The following is a 22,549-nucleotide window of genomic DNA, read 5'->3' as shown; positions in this document are numbered from 1 at the left end:
GGGGAGAATTATCTCGTACGCAGAGGATTTCTAGATTTCAGTGAACCCCGGGAAAATCCTCACTATCCACATCCTCATCATCCACATCAAGCTGCAGAAACACGGACTCCACGAGTGCTATTCGCTACATAGCAAACAAGAACTCGCCTACTGAATCCAAGGGCAGAGTCTGGTTTACTTTCCCCAGGCAGAGACCGCGCTTGGAGGAAGATGCCGGGGGTGGGGAGAGGCGGCTACAGGGACCGGACCCCGCGTGTGCGGCAGAGCAGCTCCGAGCCGAGAACCGGCGTCTCTCGCAGCACCTCCTACAGCTGCGTCAGGCATTTCCCTGCCTGCAAAATGCAGGGACCTAAGGCTGCAAAGCCGCCTCCCGCCAGCACAGCGGAGCGCGGCAGCTGCTGTGCCGCCGCCCTCTTCCGCTCCCGGAGCCGCCACGGACGCGCTCTGCAGCGTGCCAGCTCCAGCTCTGAGCTCTGCCCCAGCTGCCCCTCACACACCCACGGTCTTCGCCCACCATGACGGCGCCGTGCCTGAGAGATTAATCTGCACCACGTTCCAGGACAACGAGCGGCGGGAATGAGGAATGAGAGCCTGGGCTTGCAGCGACTGACAAGCCTTTTACTCAAGAAACAGACGGGATATTCTTGTGCCTTCTCTTAACGACTCCTTCCCCGGCCAGGCTACGAACGAAAAGCATCCGTGACGTTTATTTCTGAAGTTAAGACCAATATATATTTATAAAAGAAATCCCGAAATATTTCCTGCCAGTGTACGTCTACAGCAAATCTCGTTCAGATCTTCATTTCATTAGTGCAGTCAGAGAAATTAGAGAAACCATACGAAAGCCAAATGATCGGCATTAAGAGACTCCACATCGCCCTTAACCATAGCCCAGGAAACGAGCTGTGGTTTGTATCCTTTAAAACCGTTGACTCAACGAATGGTTGAATCAACTCAACCAGTTGATTCAATTTAACTAGAGGATTCTCCTCTAGGAGATCGTGGTTTGCTTCTCCTGCTTTCTATCACATCCATGTGAATAAAAGAAAATTCAAGGAAAGAAAATGACTGTTCTACAGCCCTGGGATAAGCCTCACTCACAGACAAATGAAGGCAGCTCACACATACTCAAGAGGTTATCATCCATTCTTTGCTTATATGCATCAGCTGCCGGATGTGACCAAAGGAGTTTACAAACACAATCCCCACCAAATACACAAAGAACTCAAAGTCCCTATTAAGAGATCTAAAACAGATGCAGGAAGGAAACAGAAATTCGAGGGACTCGGTCACACTTTTTAATGGATCAGCGGGGTAAGCCACTCCTACGATTTTCTGTTTCGTTAAACGACACGAAGTTTTTCAGCTTTCTTTACTGGATTTCGATACACCTATCAGCAACATCCGTGTCAATTCCGGATCAAGGATCAGCGATTTTATTTTTTGTAGTCCACCGCCTTCGCGTAGTAGAAAGCCCAACAGAATACAAGTTATCAAAAGAAATTGTCAATAGATCTATGGTAATTATCCAAACGCACGTCTTTAGCAAATTGAATACATAACAAGAAGAGTGATATCAAAGTACTGTTTGTTCTTACTGCTCTGGCAGCCCAACGGACCACATTTTTAAACTAAAACGAAAATTAAATCAGATATAAGCAATTTTGGAGCTTCCCCGCAGAAGTCGTATCCAGTTCCTAACATCAAGCAAGAAACCCTAATATTTCACACATCACACAGAGTACTTTGGAGTTGGTCTGGATGAGGAAAGAGTTGACCAGTGCCATCAGTGCACGGCCAGGATAAGTCACTTTGATAATGACATTAAAACAACACGGTAAGTAAACAATCACTCTCTACATACGGAAATCAATCTGGAAACAAATTCTGAGAACTTCTCTCTAGCTGTATCAGCGTTTCCCAGCTTCTTGTAGCCTATAGCCAGGAAAGGCAAAACTTTTCATCCTATCATCTCTACGCTACTTAATATTGCATATAGAAATTCCGTCTTCAACTTTTCCCTCAGTCACTCTTCCTCTTTCGACTAATGGCAACGGAACGATTTTCGACCTTATTTTTCACAGCATGTTTCTGAGGAGCACAGTGTAGAACAGAGGCCACATGCTCTGAGAGTGGGGTCAGGTCATGGGAGAGGCATGGCGAGGCCAAACAAAAACCAACTCCCTCCAACAGTTCTCCATGCATCCATCTCTCATTTCTCCCTACTTTTCAATGCACATCCGGGGGCAGAACAAAATCCACCAACGCTATCCAGAACTTCCAAAAACTTTTCTGTCCCTCACCACATCCCATAGTTCTCAGTTCATGAAGTTCATCTTCCTAATATTACCGAAGCCCACCACCCAGCAAATACCGAGTCCAAAAAATCCCTACCAAGCATTGATGCATATGGACCACTTCATAAAAATAGGTGTATATACAGCAATTCGTAAAACCAAATTTCATCAAAGCAGACTTCAAAAATAATGAATATCCAGATTACAGTCAGTTTGAGGGAGCTACCAAGCTCCTCGACATGCACATATGGGTCTTTCTACAGGCTAAAGGATTCGAATACAGGAAAATAAAAGAGTAGCTAATTCATACCATCAACATCGAGATTTCACACACAGGTGATAACACAATCGCAAATGTTTACACAAGGGCTTTGCGGAAACATCTACAGCACTGAAACCACATCAAGGGGAAGAAAAGACATTCCTGAACCACTCGAAGAATAAGAAAGAATGGAAGAAGGGCAGACAGAAAAGAGCAAGGACACCAAGACACAGTGATGCTGAAAAGCGCCCATCGTTGCAACAATTCTCCATGCTAATTTAAAGCATCCAATGTCTCATTTCTCCCTACTTTTTACCATAAAGTCGCCCATGAAAAAGAATGGAGCTCTGCAAATTCTACTAAACATTCACGTAGGCATACAGAGAACGCAAACAGTCGAGCACTCACTTTTAGAACAACGAACTCACATGTCTAAAGCAAAAGCCAAGGATACATCCAAGAGTACTACATGGCTCGGACTCTCCTTGTAAAATTACTTCCACAAACACATCGTTTTAATGACCAACCTGCCGTGAAATATCATCGGAAAACAGAACAGAAGAAGTGGGAAAAAAAGCTGAAAAAACCAAGGGGCAACTTACCGCGCCTGAAGAGTATGGGGAGAGCGAAGGTCCCTTCTCGGCAGAACCGTTTTCTGCCGCGGGGCCGGGCGGCGGCGGGCAGTTGGGGCTGAAAACCATCAGGTCGCTCTTGCCCGCGCCGTCCGCCACGCACAGGCTCCGGCTCTGGCGCTGCGAGTACGACCAGCTGCCCACCTCGCTGGCGCACACCAGCGTCGCCGGACCGGGCCCCGACAGCACGGCCGCCCGCGGCGCCCAGCGCGACGCCCCGTACAGCACCACCGCCAGCAGGAACAGGCTCGACACCGCGCAGATGGCCACCACCAGCCACACGTTCGTCGCCGCCGCCGCCGCCGCCGCCGCCGCCGCCGCCGCGCCGCCCTCCGCCGGCCGCAGCCCCGCCCCCGCCGACACCGCCCCCGCCGCCGCCAGCGCCGCCTCGGCGCCCTCCACCAGCGACACGCTCAGCGTGGCCGTGGCCGAGCGCGACGGCTCCCCGTGGTCCCGCACCACGATCAGCAGCCGCTGCCGCGGGCCGTCCGCCTCCTCCAGCGCCCGCGCCGTGCTCACCTCGCCGCTGTACAGCCCCACGCGGAACGGGCCCTTGCCCCGCGGCTCCCACAGCTCGTAGCGCAGCCACGCGTTGTAGCCCGAGTCCGCGTCCACCGCGCGGATCTTCGCCACCACCTGCCCCGCCGGCGCCCCCCACGCCGCCCACGCCCACAGCGACCCCGGCGCCGACGCCGACGCCGACGCCTCGCCCGCAGCCCAGGGCCCCGGCCCGCCGCCGGCAGGCGGGAGCAGCGCCGGCGCGTTGTCGTTCTCGTCCACCACGAAGAGCTGCACCGTGGCGTTGCCGCACAGCGGCGGCTCGCCCGCGTCCACCGCCCGCACCTCGAACTGCAGCACCTGCAGCTCCTCGTAGTCCAGGGGCTGCAGCGCCCACAGCCGCCCGCTCTCCGCGTCCACCGACACGTAGCTCGACGCCGGACGCCACCCCGACCCCGACCCGACCCGACCCCGACCCCCGCGCCGCCCTCCGCCACCGAGTAGCTCACGCGCCCGTTGCCCGCCTCGTCCGGGTCCCGCGCCCACAGCCGCGCCAGCTCCGCGCCCGCCGCGTTGTTCTCCCGCGCCAACACCGTGTACACGGCCTGCGAGAACGCCGGCGCGTTGTCGTTCACGTCCGACACCGGCACCCGCAGCCCGCGGCTGGCGCGCAGCGGCGGCGCCCCGCCGTCCTCCGCCCGCACCTCCACCTCGTACTCCGACACCCGCTCCCGGTCCAGCGCCTCCCGCAGCACCAGCGAGTACGAGCCCGCGAACGTCGCCACCAGACCGAACGGCGACGGCGGCCACACCGCGCACCGCACCCGCCCGTTCGACCCCGAGTCCCGGTCCGACACGCTCAGCAGCGCCACCACCGTCCCCAACGACGCGTCCTCGGCCACCGGCACCGACAGCGACGTCACCCACACCTCGGGCGCGTTGTCGTTCACGTCCGACACCTCCAGCTCCACGCTGCAGTGTCCAGACAACGGCGGAACGCCCTTGTCTCTCGCCTCGACCTCCAGGTCGTACGACTGAACATCCTCGAAATCCAGTTGTCCTGCAGTCCTCATTTCCCCTGATACTCTGTCAATTATGAACAAATCCTTCAATTTATCAGAAACTGCCTCGCTAAGGCCATAAGAGATTTCCTGGTTAATTCCCTCGTCCTTATCTGTCGCCTTTAGATGCAGAAACACAGTTCCCGGCGGCGCACTCTCCGGCAGCCTAACCTTATAGATCGACTGGTTGAACTGGGGCGCGTTGTCGTTCGCATCCAGCACTGACACCACCAGCTCCACCGTGCCCGTCAGCGACGGTCTGCCCCCGTCACTCGCCGTCAGCACCAGACGGTGCTCGGCTAGAGACTCGCGGTCCAGAGATTTCATTAAGACGAGTGCTACGGAATTTTTGTTCTCGCCTTTAGATTTCACGTCCAGGGCGAAGTGCTCGCTGGGGCTGAGGGTATAGGAGAGCTGCGCGTTGGCTCCGATATCTGCATCCGACGCGCCCTCCAGCGGAAAGCGGGACCCCGGCAGCGACAGCTCCGCGATGCTGAGGTTTTTGGTGGCGGCGGGGAAGAGCGGGGCATTGTCGTTGATGTCGGTGACCTCCACCTCCACGTGGAAGACGCGCAGCGGCCGCTCCAGCAGCACCTCCAGGCGCAGGGCGCAGGGCGCGCTCTTCCCGCACAGCTCCTCCCGGTCCAGCCGCGAGCTCACCACCAGCGCCCCGCTCGCCCCGCTCACCTCCACGCTCGCCCGCCGGCCCTGCGACACCAGCCGCAGCCGCCGCGCCTCCGCCTCGCCCGCCTCCAGGCCCAGGTCCTGCGCCAGCCGCCCCACCACCGTGCCGCCCTTGGCTTCCTCCGGCACCGAGTAGCGCACCTGCCCGCCGCCCAGCGCCCAAGCCGCCTGCAGCACCAGCACCCGCACCACGGCCCGCACGCACACCGACATGGCCGCCGCCGCCGCCCGCGCCCCGCACGGCTCCCGCCGCCCGCACGCCACCACTCGCCGCCCCGCCGCCGAATCGCAGTCCGCTGACCCGGCCCACCCGGACCAGCCGCCGCATCCGGGCTCCCTCCGCCGCCCGCCCGCTGTCGGCAGCCGTGACACAGGCTCGGGGTGGAGCCGCCGCCTTCTTGATGGCTCACACCGCCTTCGCGGCCGACAGCGGCACCTTGTGTCCGATCGCGGCTTCCTCCCGCGGCGGCTCTCCGAAGGATGGGGACATGGCCGCTCCCGCTCTGCCAACACGCTCCGGGTTTTCCCACCGGAAGGTTTCCGCAGAAAACGTCTCTGACGGCAGCTGGCCTCTTCTTCTTCCTTCTTCTTTTTCTGTTTTCTTTTTGTCTTTTGTTTTTCTTTTTCCTTAAGGCACTGTAATTGCTTTATACTTGCCAAAATGTTTCCTAAATGCCTCCATTAACCCAGGAATCACACCTGGGAAGATCTCCACTCAAAACACCCTCCTCCACTTCTGGTCTCCTGATTTGGTTTTCCCTGTGTGTTCCTGATGAGGCGTAACTTGGCCTGCTTCTTTCCTGCTTTCTATGCAAAGAGAATTCAGCTCTTTCCTCTACAGAACAAGACGGTAGCCTCAGGCCTCCATCCATGGAAAGAACACGTTTTCACATGGAAATAGTTTTTTGACTTGTGCAGCAACGCTGAAAACAAGCAGATAATGCTTTCTTTGGCAAAGCTTCATGACAGTGATGTAGCTGAGCAATCCCATACACTCTCCTTCACTTTCAAAACATAAACAGTAGAGCGAGGGCAGCGTATTACAAAGAGTATCTCCATCCATCATCTCCAGCAGAATGGTTTTGCGTTTTGAGATATAGGTCCAACCTAAGAAACCATCAATGCATAGAAATTCCAAAGACTTACAACTCCATCGATGACTCCCCAGTCCCCCCATGACAGTCTAAACATAACTCATATGGCATAAATCCTCTCAGAAAAGAGAAACAGCACAAGGAAACAGAGCTCTCTAAAACTCTTTATGTACCTTAGTAATGCATTCCCTGGGAGTTTCATCTCTCACTTGGAGCTGCACAATAAATAGCAGGTTCTTACCATTTTAGGCAGGCAGGTGCTCGCAGGACAGCCTTTCAATGAGTCCATTACCAACAGCAACAAGCCCTTGCAGAATGCCTCTCAGTAGTACTCAGCCACACATCACGGAACAAAAGACAACACAGAAGGGTTGCACCACTGCTCTGCCAAGGTACAGCTTGTCTGACATCCTCTCCTCATGCTCCCACCTCACTCACTGAGATGAACACTTCAGGGTCCATTCCCTACACAACTACGGATGCTTGCTGCTATCCCCACCACAAAGGCCAAGCAGCAACATGAAACAGACAATTTCACACAGTAGTCAGTTTCTGGGTCTAGCACAGAAACACCAGTGTCGTAACATCAGGTCAAAGCAAAACAAAGACGTCAAATGCTAACCAAATGCTACCAATTATGACAAATATGTCTGTTGATAGTCCCTGTTCAAATACACCTGAATCCACATGGCTAGGATAAAGTTATTGATTCATCTCTGGGTCTCCGTTGTCAGGAGTTTTAAGGGATATTTTCAGGGATCACTGACCATGATTTCAGCGAAATGGAACTAGACAAACATGCAGGTTTTCTCCAGCCTTGAGCTTAAATCACAGCTTGTATTGCCAGTGTTCTTGTATCCACTTCTATGAAGAAGGAAACAAAAATTAAACTTGAACCCTCATGGTGTAATTGCCAGGTAAACCTCATCTGAAGCAACTGCAAGAAAGCTACCCATTGTCATGCCAAGGGACACAAATTATGAAATGAAACAGTCAACAATATTTGGCGGAGTGGCTCTTACAGTTCCCAACACATCTCCTCGGAAAGGCAAATTTAGGGGGAATTGGGAGTTTCAAGTGTCATTCCAGTTCCTATTCACGTGATCGCCATAACACTCACACATACACACAGAAACACAAAATAACCCTTTTTTAAAAAGTATTCTCAGGGAAGAAAAAAGGAAGCAATACAAAAACTACTTCTGCAAGGTAGATGGAATTTGCAGAGTCAGGACTAATAACTGAGTTGTTTCTACATACATATTCAGTCACCCAAAATACAGACCTCCAGCAATGCATGTTGCCTAACAGAGATATATCACTGCACGCTTTTCACACCTACCATAGTTCATGCTCTTCTGCCCTTAACTACTTTGTGTTATAAAGTACATGTACCCCTTGCTTGCAAAGGGGTATCATGAAACATTTCTCCTATCTTTTCCATGTCCACAATAAATCTGTAGTATTTCACAAACCTATTTATGTGTGGTGGTTTTACCCAGCTGAGCCTCAACACAACCGCTCTCTCACTCCCCTTCCCCAAAGGCTAAGAGGGGGAAAACAAAATGGAAAGGGATCAGGGGATGAGATAAGGATAGGGAGATCACTCAATAATTATCGTCATGGGCAAAACAACACAGGGAGATTGGAGAAATTTATTACCTATTACCAGCAAGTTAGACAAATGAGAAAAAAAGAAAACAAACTAAGAACACCATCCCCGATCTACCCTCTTCCACCATTCTACCCTCTTCCTCTTGCCACCCCCCGAGTGGGACAGGGGAACAAAGAATGGGGTTGCAGTCAGTCTACAGTACTTTGTCTCCGATGCTCCTTCACGGTCACTCTCTGCCCCTGCTCCAACGTGGGGTCCCTCTCACAGGATGCAGTCCTTCCCAAACTGATCCTGTCTGGGCTTCCCACAGGCAGCAGCTCTTCAAAAACCGCTCCAAGTATGGGTCTGTACCATGGCTCCAACATGGGTCCCCCACTGGCAGCAGCCTGTGCCAGACCAGCTGCTCCTGTATGGGCTCCTCTCCATGGGCTACAGCTCTGGCCCAGAGTCTGCTCTGGTGGGGTTTCTTCACAGGCCGCAGCCTTCTTGAGGTCAGATCCACCTGCTCTACTGTGGGCTCCTCCATGGGCTGCAGTGTGGAAATGTGCTCCACTGTGGTACCCCATGTGCTGCAGAGGGACAGCCTGCTCCGCCATGCCACAGGGGAACTTCTGCTTCACAGGCCACAGGGGAACTTCTGCTCCAGCACCTGGAGCACCTCTTTCCCTCCTTCTTCACTGACCTTGGTGTCTGTAAGGCTGTTTCTCATTCCACGCTCTCCAACTGCAGTTGCACAGCAGCTTTTTTCCCTTTCTTAAATCTGCTCTCACAGGGGCATTCACAGCATCGTTGTTGCATTAAAGGGTGTAGCCAGTTAGCTGTTATAAGTCCAGTCACATTCAGGGTACTGAACTACCACGACTATGGATTCACAAATAACATAGCGCACACTCACTCTAGTCACATTCCATGAACAGCCACGTTCACACTTAAAAAGTTCAATGAGGTCGTGTCCAATGAGAACTATCACAGCTAGGTTCAATGCAATCTAGTGCAATTTATTAAAGCAACAGGTACACAGGTTCGTTGGATTGCCTGTGATAAATTCACTGTCTGCAAAGCACACTCAAATGCCAAAAGTATGAGTAACACAGCCTGGTTATTAATGCATTAAAAAGCATAAAGACTGTATAGAGATTTCTAAGTTTCCTGGGGAGGCAATTGGTATAACCAACTGTTCAAATCTTACCCAAAGGCGTTCCAGTGAGGGGGAGAAGAGAGACTCAGCCCATGAACTGATCCCAGAAGTTACAATGTTATCTTCCCTCACATCCCCTTTCTCTTAAACCAATTTATACTATTTTCTATCTTTTAGGTGGAGCTTGAGTGACTCTAGTCATGCATATATTGGTTATGATTGGTGAAAAGATTTCTCGCTTTTGTTTAAAAGTATAGGCTCTGAGAAATTCAGAGTGCATGCTCAGTGAGGGGTGGTCGCACTTTGGAGGCGGGTACCTTTTGGGATGGAGATGTGTTTTGGCATTATAACGATATTATAATGAGCAAAGTTCACTAGAGTACAGCATTTTGTCAAAAACATGACAGGTCATTGGCTCAGGGTAGCAAAAGTGTTTATCAGTCTTGGTGTGCACAAGGACAATCAGTTCCCATCTTGCCACAGAGCCTAGCTGCAGCATCTTCACTCTGCTCTACACTCCATACTGTTCCTTAGAGTCAGCACACCAGGTCCCCCAGTGTGATTAACATCTAAGGTGGGAGGCCTAGGGAACGTTTAGGTAGTGCAGCTACACTCCACCCTTCTTCAGCTGAAGAAGTTTACAGCTTCTTCAATGCTGTACATTTTCTTTAAAATGTGAATATCTGTTTGATTTCCAAGTCACCTTAGGCAATTATTCCACAGTCCCTTAATGGCTCAGATCCGGACAGTGGTGGGTCCCTTTTGAGCCAGCTAACATGGGGCAGCTTCTGGATTCTTCTCACAGAGGACAGCACTGCAGTCTCCCCGCACCAAAACCTTGCCACTTAAACACAATATATTATGCCACACAAGACCAACAGAGAAGAGCCTGGAGTACCAAACGTGCTCACCTTGCATAACCACTAAGCCAGAGGAGAATCCAAGAGGAGGACGACAGAGTTCCGATCAAGAAAAGGCTGAAAGCCAGCACTTTGTAGCAGCCAAAAGAAAAAGGGCATTAGAACTGGAATACCAGCATGACAGAAAAGCATACACAAGTGAAGACATTCCATGCAAGATGAAGGGAAGCTCTAAGAGTTATGATTAACTACACAGATGGCAGGAAGACCAAAGCTGAGAGCTTGACTAAGATCTTGACCAAGAGCTTGACCAAGGTCAATACTGCAGACGGGCAAAGAATTCTGCCGGGACGCGTGACACTTAATGCCTCCTTCAGGGGTCTCAAAAACTTGTGTCAAGTGATATTACAAACATCACAAGACCTATTAACCCATGCAGCTGAGTAAATAAACAGGGCACCTGCCAAGAACTACAGAATGAGTTTATGATGCAGACCACCTGGGTGGGTAAATGGCAGAAGATTTTCCATGAAGGACACCACCAAGTTGAGCAGATGAGGAAAACAATGTTGCCTCAACAGTGACTGTGCTTGAACTGCAACCAAACATTTAGGGGTATGAAATGACATCTTCTGCACAGAGAAAACAGTGACATGGATATGTCAGCTCTAGCCTCAGTACCAATCAAAAGGGTAAGACTTATAATAACACAGAAGAAACCAATCTCTTTCATTCCTCTTGACAGAACGGCAAAGTTGACTTTCAAATAGAATTTTGTATGTAAGCTGTTCCCACCCTAATTAAATTATTTACAAAAGAGGAGACCAGGAAGACTTTCAGAGAATGCCAGCATGATGCCCAAAGCAGGTTCTCTTTGAGGAACACTTTCCCGTGTTCAAACAGAAAAGACTGAAAGGGCATATGGAAAAGGCCTTCAAAAGCAGGAGAACTATGAAGAATGGGAGGAAACAAAGATATGAAGAATTAGATTGGACAACAATCCCAAGAAAACACACTCAACTTCTAACACATCTGCCTTTTAGGATGCTTTCAAGTGGAGGATTCCACTTGTCACATCAATCACAAATTTTCCTCTGCTTCTCCCCATTCACGGCAGACTCCTGTAGAAAATAAAATTGGGGAAAGAAAAAGGAAAGAGCCCTTGCCCACCCACGTCTTTATCAGAAATAACAAAAGGAACGATCATGTGAGCATTCATATACAGGTGCTAATATGATGGCAACTGACTAAACAAGGGCTTCATAGAACCATCTACAGCACTGAAACCACATCAAGGGAAAGAAAAGACACTCCAGTATGACTCGCAGAATGAGAAAGAATGGACGAAGGAGACAGAAAAGAGAGCAACGAGAGCAATGACAGCAAGGCACAGTGAGGCTGGGAGGCACCCTTCCCTCCAACAGTTCTCCATGCTGAATTAAAGCATCCAATGTCTCATTTCTCCCTACTTTTCAACACACTTCCAGAGGCAGAACATTCTCCACCACGTCCACCAAATTTTGTACCTCATCATCACACCGCATATTACTCATTTCACGTAGATCAGCTTCCTAACATTACCAAAGCCCACCAACCAGTGAGAGATCCGAAGACAAAAAAAAAAACTAGCCATAGAGTACATTGGCGCATACGGACACAACAGTCGTAAACACTACTATATTGCCAGCAGATTTTAAAAATAACAAATACTGTGATGGTACTCATCCTGAGGGAACCACCAAGCTCCTCGGCACGCACAAACGGGTCTTTGGACAGGCTAAAGAATTCTAATACAAGAAAAATGACAGAACGGCTAATTCATACGATTAGCATTCGATGCCGTACAATGGGAAAAAGATATCTTACAAAACTAGGAAAACAAATCACCACGAAGTCACCCACGAAAAAGAATGGAGCTCTGCAAATTCTACTAAACATTCACGTAGGCGTACAAAACACACTAAACAGTCGAGCACTCGCTTTTAGAACAACGAACGAACATGTCTAAAGCAAAAGCCAAGGGTACATCCAAGAGTGCTACATGGCTCGGACTCTCCTTGTAAAATTACTTCCACAAACACATCGTTTTAATGACCAACCTGCCGTGAAATATCATCGGAAAACAGAACAGAAGAAGTGGGAAAAAAAGCTAAAAAACCAAGGGGCAACTTACCGCGCCTGAAGAGTATGGGGAGAGCGAAGGTCCCTTCTCGGCAGAACCGTTTTCTGCCGCGGGGCCGGGCGGCGGCGGGCAGTTGGGGCTGAAAACCATCAGGTCGCTCTTGCCCGCGCCGTCCGCCACGCACAGGCTCCGGCTCTGGCGCTGCGAGTACGACCAGCTGCCCACCTCGCTGGCGCACACCAGCGTCGCCGGACCGGGCCCCGACAGCACGGCCGCCCGCGGCGCCCAGCGCGACGCCCCGTACAGCACCACCGCCAGCAGGAACAGGCTCGACACCGCGCAGATGGCCACCACCAACCACACGTTCGTCGCCGCCGCCGCCGCCGCCGCCGCCGCCGCCGCCGCGCCGCCCTCCGCGCCCGACGCCGGCCGCAGCCCCGCCCCCGCCGACACCGCCCCCGCCGCCGCCAGCGCCGCCTCGGCGCCCTCCACCAGCGACACGCTCAGCGTGGCCGTGGCCGAGCGCGACGGCTCCCCGTGGTCCCGCACCACGATCAGCAGCCGCTGCCGCGGGCCGTCCGCCTCCTCCAGCGCCCGCGCCGTGCTCACCTCGCCGCTGTACAGCCCCACGCGGAACGGGCCCTTGCCCCGCGGCTCCCACAGCTCGTAGCGCAGCCACGCGTTGTAGCCCGAGTCCGCGTCCACCGCGCGGATCTTCGCCACCACCTGCCCCGCCGGCGCCCCCCACGCCGCCCACGCCCACAGCGACCCCGGCGCCGACGCCGACGCCGACGCCTCGCCCGCAGCCCAGGGCCCCGGCCCGCCGCCGGCAGGCGGGAGCAGCGCCGGCGCGTTGTCGTTCTCGTCCACCACGAAGAGCTGCACCGTGGCGTTGCCGCACAGCGGCGGCTCGCCCGCGTCCACCGCCCGCACCTCGAACTGCAGCACCTGCAGCTCCTCGTAGTCCAGGGGCTGCAGCGCCCACAGCCGCCCGCTCTCCGCGTCCACCGACACGTAGCTCGACGCCGGACGCCACCCCGACCCCGACCCCGACCCCGACCCCGACCCCGACCCCGCGCCGCCCTCCGCCACCGAGTAGCTCACGCGCCCGTTGCCCGCCTCGTCCGGGTCCCGCGCCCACAGCCGCGCCAGCTCCGCGCCCGCCGCGTTGTTCTCCCGCGCCAGCACCGTGTACACGGCCTGCGCGAACGCCGGCGCGTTGTCGTTCACGTCCGACACCGGCACCCGCAGCCCGCGGCTGGCGCGCAGCGGCGGCGCCCCGCCGTCCTCCGCCCGCACCTCCACCTCGTACTCCGACACCCGCTCCCGGTCCAGCGCCTCCCGCAGCACCAGCGAGTACGAGCCCGCGAACGTCGCCACCAGACCGAACGGCGACGGCGGCCACACCGCGCACCGCACCCGCCCGTTCGACCCCGAGTCCCGGTCCGACACGCTCAGCAGCGCCACCACCGTCCCCAACGACGCGTCCTCGGCCACCGGCACCGACAGCGACGTCACCCACACCTCGGGCGCGTTGTCGTTCACGTCCAACACCTCCAGCTCCACGCTGCAGTGCCCTGACAATGGAGGAACGCCCTTGTCTCTCGCTGCGATTTGTAATTCGAAAAAGCGCACTTCTTCAAAGTCCAGGGGGCCCCGGAGACGGATCTCCCCCGTCTGCGGATCAATGCCAAAGACATCTCTCTTGGCAGCAGGAACTGAACTGACGATGCTAAAGGAAAATTCGTGATTAATTCCCTCGTCAGGGTCTGTGGCGCTCACCTGCGCCACCAACGTCCCCTCGGCCGCGTTCTCCAGCAGACGCACTTTATACACCGACTGGTTGAACTGGGGCGCGTTGTCGTTCGCATCCAGCACCGACACCACCAGCTCCACCGTGCCCGTCAGCGACGGCCTGCCCCCGTCACTCGCCGTCAGTACCAGACGGTGCTCGGCCAGAGACTCGCGGTCCAGACCTTTCGTCAGCACCAGGAACAGCGACTTCCTACCATCATCCGAAGATTTCACGTCCAGGGCGAAGTGCTCGCTGGGGCTGAGGGTATAGGAGAGCTGCGCGTTGGCTCCGATATCTGCATCCGACGCGCCCTCCAGCGGAAAGCGGGACCCCGGCATGGTATTTAGTTCCGGGATGCTGAGGTTTTTGGTGGCGGCGGGGAAGAGCGGGGCATTGTCGTTGATGTCGGTGACCTCCACCTCCACGTGGAAGACGCGCAGCGGCCGCTCCAGCAGCACCTCCAGGCGCAGGGCGCAGGGCGCGCTCTTCACGCACAGCTCCTCCCGGTCCAGCCGCGAGCTCACCACCAGCGCCCCGCTCGCCCCGCTCACCTCCACGCTCGCCCGCCGGCCCTGCGACACCAGCCGCAGCCGCCGCGCCTCCGCCTCGCCCGCCTCCAGGCCCAGGTCCTGCGCCAGCCGCCCCACCACCGTGCCGCCCTTGGCTTCCTCCGGCACCGAGTAGCGCACCTGCCCGCCGCCCAGCGCCCAGGCCGCCTGCAGCACCAGCACCCGCACCACGGCCCGCACGCACACCGACATGGCCGCCGCCGCCGCCGCCGCCCGCGCCCCGCACGGCTCCCGCCGCCGCCGCCGCCGCCGCTCTCCTGCCCGCCCCGCGCCGCTCCCCCCGCGCGCACAGCCGCCCTTCCCGCCGCCCCGGGGCGGAGCCGCCCTCCCGCCGCTCCCGCGCCGTTCCTGAGCCTGCAGCGACACCGTGTGCTCCGCCGCCTCACTCGCGCCCGCCGCCGCCAGCACGGCAGCGACACCGCCCCCGCCTCGCGGGACACCCCCGGCACTCGCGGGACACACCGCGGCGACGCCGCCGACACCGAGCCCAGCACGGGCCGAGACAGCAGCGCTAACGAGGGGGCAACAGCCCCGCAGCGCTGCGCTCCAGACGACGCTCCCCGCACACCGACCGGCTCCCAGCCCTGCACGCACCACGCCGACGGATGTTCCTCCTTGCTTCTTTGCTTGCTTGCTTCCTTTCCCGTCTCTCTTCTTCTTTTCTTCTCCTCCATTCTCTGTCTTGCTTGCTTGCCTGCTCGTTTCTTGCTTGCTTGCACTCTTCTCAACGTCTTCTTTCACTCCTTTCCTCCTTTCACTTCTTTCCTTCTTTCTGAAACTTTATTCCTTCTTAATATACCTTCATTCTTTCTCTTTTCCTTCGTTATTCCTTTCTTTTTATTTTTCAGTTTGATTTCTTCTTCCTTTTTCTTGTTATGTTCCTTCCTTTTTTCTTTTATTTTCTTCAAGTCTTCACCCACATGTTGAGTGGCTAACTCTTGCTTTCCTTTTCAGGTACACATCCACTGCCAGAACAATCCAGCAGTAAAAACCTCAGGAAACAGGGACATTACTCCCACCAAAAACATCTCATCTGTAATGCGAGCTAACCATCACACAACCCAACAACTCCAAGAAGGTAACACCACTGCTTTTTCACTGAAAATGTGACCTTGACCACCAACACATCCCCCCTGAGAAACACAGCACGATCCCTCCTTTACATGTCTTTCTGGCCACCCGCTCACACTGAGATGGGAAGCAACAGGAAAGGAATGAGATCAGGCAACAGGACTATGCTGCTCACCAGGCTATATTCCATCCATTCAACGCAAACATGTTGCTGTTAAATAGCAAAAAATCTTGCATTGCTCTCTTGATCACATCTTCTCTGAGTACAAGTCACTTACCTATAGGACCAGTGCTCGGTTGTTTAGAAAAAGAAGCATTTCCATAACAGGAGAATGGCTTGTTAAGCACAATTTCTTTAAAAGTTATCAGACATTTCTTGGGAAGATTGATGCAAAAATTTCCTTCAGCTACGTAAAACCTTGGAAGTCATTAGACACCACGTACTGCTCCCATATGCGCATTCATGTTTTGCAATGAGCTGTATTACAAGAGATGCACCATCTCCACCGAGGCCAAATATGCAGGTGCACAGACTGGGGGAAGTCAAGTGCACGAAGATTACAAGCAACCCGTCATGTCTCCTTAGAAATTTTCTCCATTTCTGATACCAGGCAGACACCAGGGTAAGGGACTGTTGCCAGTGGGAGAAACTGTTCTCCCCATTGTTACCAACATGCTCATCAGAAGGCTCCAAACATACAGGCATTCTCCAGGCAGTGTTCAGTCCATCCAACACAAAGGGAACACTACTAAACAGCAAAAAATACGTACTTCTGTCTCTCAAACACATATTTATTGCATATGAATAACTTACCAGTAGCATCAGTGGTTGCTTGCTCTGAAAAAGGAATAGATTCGTGGATGGAGAATTTGGTTTAAAAGGGAAATTCTCATTTAAAGTCTTCAGCGATTTCTAGGGAAACTGGATTGAACGGAAATCATCATGTTTAGCAAAAGCTCCCCAGTCATGAGAGAGTGTGCAGTGCTCCCTGACACACAGCTATCACCCAGGAAGCTATCATGCAGGAGGGAAAAAACCAAAGCATCCCATTCCCACTTCAGCAAAACACGAGCTTTGCCAACATCATGAACACGGAGAGCACTTCTTCCCCTCCTCCCCACTTCTTGGCAAAGGCCATACTGCAACTTCCACCCAGCATCTCCATTTCTCACACACAAGGCTCTTTTCCTACTCAACACCATCCTGCCCATTGCAAAATGCACTGCCACACTCCAAACTGCTTGCAAAATTACTGCCACACCTGGAAGTTGCTCCACCCCACAGACAGAATCCAGCTCCAAATCCACCTCCTGAGCATCACCCTCTGCAGAGCCTCACCTTCTCCCACCACTGCCAGGATCTTCCCCCCTGCACAAATGGCACTCTCAAGGCTTTGCACTGGCTCAGCAATCTCAGATGGAAACGGAGAAAGCTGGACCGATGAACAACATTTACAGCAGCTTCTGCCGGAGCAGCCACTCCTCATGCTTAGGAACACAGGAGTCAAAGGCCATCTGCCAGACTGCTGCAAAGCCAGGCCTATGGTACAGAACAGTGACATGAAGGAAAACCAAGTGGCTAAACAAAAACAAAACTCTACGTAGAACCTGGGGAGGCCCTGGAACACTGGGCCAGGGATTGACACAAATAGCCTTCCTTGGAGACAAGAAAGACCTTGACAGGATGAGGCCCTGACCAGCCTCATCTAAATGCAGTGTTCGTCCTGCTCTCAGCAAGGGAACCACGGACATCCATGTGCCACCTTCAACACGAGGCACCTTAAGGTTCTATCACATGGGAAGCTAGAGGCAGACCTGAAAGCCAATGACATTCTCTTAAGGACAACCTCTGCTCTGAACAGTCCAAAAACCAGCACCCACACACATGGCCAACTACACAAGTGTCTGCTCTCTGTCAGCAGCCACAACTCAGCAGAATACATCTCACCCACCATTACCAACACATTTCCAATATGAGAGAAGAAAAACAGCAGAGTGGAGAGTGGGACATTTTCATTACAGGAGAGAGGAAAACTGAAGTATCCCAGGGCAGTTCATTGAAACACAAGCTCTGGACAACACTGAGAATACAGACAGCACTTCTTCCTGTCCATCTCAGGAATACAAACAGAGGGAGGATTGCGGTGACATTTCGACAACTCACGCAGAATCATCAGTAGTGGAAAAAGCTCCTGCCTGAGCAACAACACTTCACGTTCAGACAAACATAATTAAAGGTGCCTATGAAGATATCTTCACAAGCAGGAACATCACAACAACAGGGAGTGAGGACATGCAGAAGTTTGCACAGGGCCCTGAGGAAGCTCATCGTTCTTCACACATGGCCTTGCTGTCCCCAGTCACTTGCTTGGAGGCCCCCCAGGTTCCATTCTACATAAACCATGCTGCCATGCTCTCAGCTTACTCAAGCTTCATCCATATGCAGGAAGGGGATCCCCAGGGAAAATACCAGGCAAAGACTCCAAACACACAGACCAAGGAAGGCATGTGGAAGCATGAATAACATGCTGACTCTCATCCTCAGAAAGAGCTCACAGCTTAACTTCTGCGAGTTCTGAGATGCTCCTGGCCAATCAGCACAGTGTGCCAGGCCTCTTCTCCATGTTGTCCTCTGGCATATTCTATCCTGCACCCTGGGAAATCAGATCTCCAGGACAGTATTTCCAAACCAGGAGCTGAGGAGCACTTGGATGCATGCTAACACAGATGGAAAACTTCAAAAAACATAATTAGCAGATTACCACCCCACCCACCAAATAACAAACAAAAATAAAACAATTTTTTACTACACATGTTTCAAGTATGAACTGAATGAGAAAAAATAGTGCCTGCAGGACCAACACCACTGTTCATACCATCTAGTCCTTCAGTAATCTCAGGTGGAAATACTGCACACCAGTAAGAAGCAGCATTTGTGGAATCCATGTCGTAAAAGCTCTAAGCACAATCTGCATTGATTTTATTCTCAAGATAGGGAAGACCTTCATCTCGTGTCTCTTGGAGCCTGGCAAAGGATCTTGCCCAGGAACACTCTGAGAACATGCTGCCTCAGGATTTGCTTTAGAAGGCCTTAATCCCCCATTCTGGAATGTGTGTTTTCAACACAAGTAGACATCTCTCCTTCTTATGTTGTGGCATGCAATGTAGAATATTGATTTCCTTTTCCCTGAAGCAGTGGGACTTCTCACCAAAGGTCACGGTTCACTTCAGAATAAGGCCAGGTCCCATTCAGTGCCATTGCCACATTCACCTCCTCCAGATGACACACTTTCCCTTCTCACCACAATGCTCGCTCCAACTTTCACAGACCCTTCCCAGCAATGACAGATCTGAAACCTGCAAAACTCTGCCAGTGGTCCATATGCACAGGAACCATCTTGCAGATTCACTTCCAGATTCACTGAAAGAACATCAAAACAGGCCAGTGTGTCACATGCCACATGACCAACCCTCTTTCGAACAGAGATGTAGTAACAGCTAACATCAATGGGTATTGATTTCATTCTGAGAGATGACAACCCTGTTGGTGAAGGAGTGAGACACAAACATCATGGCATCAGTGTCAGTCACTACAATAGCCTGCAGCATCCTGCATGGATAGAAGACTTCACAGCATAACTTATCAGAAAACATGAGGCCAAGAGTGTTCTGGTTTTCCAGCTACACAAGAGCTTTCCAGAATGGACCTGAAGAAAACACAATACAATATCAACAGTAGGCTCGATATTCAGCTATTTAAAGGGCTTTCAATAGTGCCTGCTGCACAGTCACCACCAGACCAACTCTTCCTGGACTGCAGTCCTTCAACACTCTCGAACAGAAATGCTATACACCAGTAACCAACAGGATTTGCAGAAGCCATGTTGTGATGAAAATCCTTGAAAAATTACTTCCACAAACACATCGTTTTAATGACCAACCTGCCGTGAAATATCACCGGAAAACAGAACAGAAGAAGTGGGAAAAAAAGTGAAAACACAACGGGCAACTTACCGCGCCTGAAGAGTATGGGGAGAGCGAAGGTCCCTTCTCGGCAGAACCGTTTTCTGCCGCGGGGCCGGGCGGCGGCGGGCAGTTGGGGCTGAAAACCATCAGGTCGCTCTTGCCCGCGCCGTCCGCCACGCACAGGCTCCGGCTCTGGCGCTGCGAGTACGACCAGCTGCCCACCTCGCTGGCGCACACCAGCGTCGCCGGACCGGGCCCCGACAGCACGGCCGCCCGCGGCGCCCAGCGCGACGCCCCGTACAGCACCACCGCCAGCAGGAACAGGCTCGACACCGCGCAGATGGCCACCACCAGCCACACGTTCGTCGCCGCCGCCGCCGCCGCCGCCGCCGCGCCGCCCTCCGCGCCCGCCGCCGGCCGCAGCCCCCGCCCCCGCCGACACCGCCCCCGCCGCCGCCAGCGCCGCCTCGGCGCCCTCCACCAGCGACACGCTCAGCGTGGCCGTGGCCGAGCGCGACGGCTCCCCGTGGTCCCGCACCACGATCAGCAGCCGCTGCCGCGGGCCGTCCGCCTCCTCCAGCGCCCGCGCCGTGCTCACCTCGCCGCTGTACAGCCCCACGCGGAACGGGCCCTTGCCCCGCGGCTCCCACAGCTCGTAGCGCAGCCACGCGTTGTAGCCCGAGTCCGCATCCACCGCGCGGATCTTCGCCACCACCTGCCCCGCCGGCGCCCCCCACGCCGCCCACGCCCACAGCGACCCCGGCGCCGACGCCGACGCCGACGCCGACGCCTCGCCCGCAACCCAGTGCCCCGGCCCGCCGCCGGCAGGCGGGAGCAGCGCCGGCGCGTTGTCGTTCTCGTCCACCACGAAGAGCTGCACCGTGGCGTTGCCGCAAAGCGGCGGCTCGCCCGCGTCCACCGCCCGCACCTCGAACTGCAGCACCTGCAGCTCCTCGTAGTCCAGGGGCTGCAGCGCCCACAGCCGCCCGCTCTCCGCGTCCACCGACACGTAGCTCGACGCCGGACGCCACCCCGACCCCGACCCCGACCCCGCGCCCGCGCCCGCGCCGCCCTCCGCCACCGAGTAGCTCACGCGCCCGTTGCCCGCCTCGTCCGGGTCCCGCGCCCACAGCCGCGCCAGCTCCGCGCCCGCCGCGTTGTTCTCCCGCGCCAGCACCGTGTACACGGCCTGCGCGAACGCCGGCGCGTTGTCGTTCACGTCCGACACTGGCACCCGCAGCCCGCGGCTGGCGCGCAGCGGCGGCGCCCCGCCGTCCTCCGCCCGCACCTCCACCTCGTACTCCGACACCCGCTCCCGGTCCAGCGCCTCCCGCAGCACCAGCGAGTACGAGCCCGCGAACGTCGCCACCAGACCGAACGGCGACGGCGGCCACACCGCGCACCGCACCCGCCCGTTCGACCCCGAGTCCCGGTCCGACACGCTCAGCAGCGCCACCACCGTCCCCAACGACGCGTCCTCGGCCACCGGCACCGACAGCGACGTCACCCACACCTCGGGCGCGTTGTCGTTCACGTCCAACACCTCCACCACCACCTTGCAGTGCCCTGACAACGGCGGAACGCCCTTGTCTCCCGCTTCGATTTGTAACTCGTATAAGCGAACTTCTTCAAAGTCCAGAGTGCCCCGGAGACGGATCTCCCCCGTCTGCGGATCAATGCCAAAGACATCTCTCTTGGCAGCAGGAACTGAACTGACGATGCTGAAGAAGAATTCGTGATTAATTCCCTCGTCCGGGTCTGTTGCGCCCACGTGCGCCACCAGTGTTCCCTCTGCCGCGTTCTCCGGCACCTGCACTTTATACACCGACTGGTTGAACTGGGGCGCGTTGTCGTTCGCATCCAGCACCGACACCACCAGCTCCACCGTGCCCGTCAGCGACGGCCTGCCCCCGTCACTCGCCGTCAGCAACAGACGGTGCTCGGCCAGAGACTCGCGGTCCAGAACTTTCGTCAGCACCAGGAACAGCGATTCAAGATGTTCTTCACTCCGCTGCAAATCCAGAGCGAAGTGCTCGCTGGGGCTGAGGGTATAGGAGAGCTGCGCGTTGGCTCCGATATCTGCATCCGACGCGCCCTCCAGCGGAAAGCGGGACCCCGGCAGCGACAGCTCCGCGATGCTGAGGTTTTTGGTGGCGGCGGGGAAGAGCGGGGCATTGTCGTTGATGTCGGTGACCTCCACCTCCACGTGGAAGACGCGCAGCGGCCGCTCCAGCAGCACCTCCAGGCGCAGGGCGCAGGGCGCGCTCTTCACGCACAGCTCCTCCCGGTCCAGCCGCGAGCTCACCACCAGCGCCCCGCTCGCCCCGCTCACCTCCACGCTCGCCCGCCGGCCCTGCGACACCAGCCGCAGCCGCCGCGCCTCCGCCTCGCCCGCCTCCAGGCCCAGGTCCTGCGCCAGCCGCCCCACCACCGTGCCGCCCTTGGCTTCCTCCGGCACCGAGTAGCGCACCTGCCCGCCGCCCAGCGCCCAGGCCGCCTGCAGCACCAGCACCCGCACCACGGCCCGCACGCACACCGACATGGCCGCCGCCGCCGCCGCCGCCCGCGCCCCGCACGGCTCCCGCCGCCGCCGCCGCCGCCGCTCTCCTGCCCGCCCCGCGCCGCTCCCCCCGCGCGCACAGCCGCCCTTCCCGCCGCCCCGGGGCGGAGCCGCCCTCCCGCCGCTCCCGCGCCGTTCCTGAGCCTGCAGCGACACCGTGTGCTCCGCCGCCTCACTCGCGCCCGCCGCCGCCAGCACGGCAGCGACACCGCCCCCGCCTCGCGGGACACCCACGGCACTCGCGGGACGCACCGCGGCGACGCCGCCGACACCGAGCCCAGCACGGGCCGAGACAGCAGCGCTAACGAGGGGGCAACAGCCCCGC

At 55.5% G+C, this 22,549-nt stretch overlaps 3 protein-coding genes across 4 annotated transcripts in view; all 3 read right to left on the bottom strand.

The window, feature by feature from the left end:
* LOC121078015 (protocadherin alpha-2-like) overlaps nt 1–5,696 on the bottom strand; it is a 92,096-nt gene extending 86,400 nt beyond the window's left edge. Inside the window, 2 exon segments of the mRNA XM_040573708.1 lie at nt 3,162–4,153; nt 4,156–5,696. Of these exon segments, the coding sequence (XP_040429642.1) occupies nt 3,162–4,153; nt 4,156–5,647 (2,484 nt within the window). The 5' untranslated portion in view covers nt 5,648–5,696.
* Nucleotides 5,697–9,349: 3,653 nt separating this feature from the next.
* LOC121078021 (protocadherin alpha-2-like) lies at nt 9,350–17,716 on the bottom strand. Of its 2 annotated transcripts, XM_040573717.1 has the most exons (2): nt 16,769–17,716; nt 9,350–14,774 (listed from the first exon to the last, which is right to left on the bottom strand). In XM_040573717.1, exons 1-2 carry the CDS (start codon nt 16,862–16,864, stop codon nt 12,291–12,293), a joined length of 2,580 nt encoding a protein of 859 aa, XP_040429651.1. In that variant the 5' UTR covers nt 16,865–17,716; the 3' UTR covers nt 9,350–12,290. The 2 variants fall into 2 exon arrangements, with proteins under 2 accessions (XP_040429651.1, XP_040429650.1); XM_040573716.1 differs by lacking the exon at nt 16,769–17,716 and having other exon boundaries at nt 9,350–14,829.
* A 1,079-nt stretch (nt 17,717–18,795) lies between these two features.
* On the bottom strand, nt 18,796–22,216 carry LOC121078016 (protocadherin alpha-2-like). Its single transcript, XM_040573709.1, is given in 2 exon segments — nt 18,796–20,090; nt 20,092–22,216. Coding segments are annotated over 2 exon segments (2,553 nt in total). The 5' UTR covers nt 22,207–22,216; the 3' UTR covers nt 18,796–19,652.
* Between the last annotated feature and the right edge of the window lie 333 nt (nt 22,217–22,549).

Source organism: Cygnus olor, chromosome 14 (genome assembly GCF_009769625.2).
Source record: "Cygnus olor isolate bCygOlo1 chromosome 14, bCygOlo1.pri.v2, whole genome shotgun sequence".
NCBI lineage: Eukaryota > Metazoa > Chordata > Aves > Anseriformes > Anatidae > Cygnus > Cygnus olor.
This window is presented reverse-complemented; position numbering and strand designations above follow the sequence as displayed.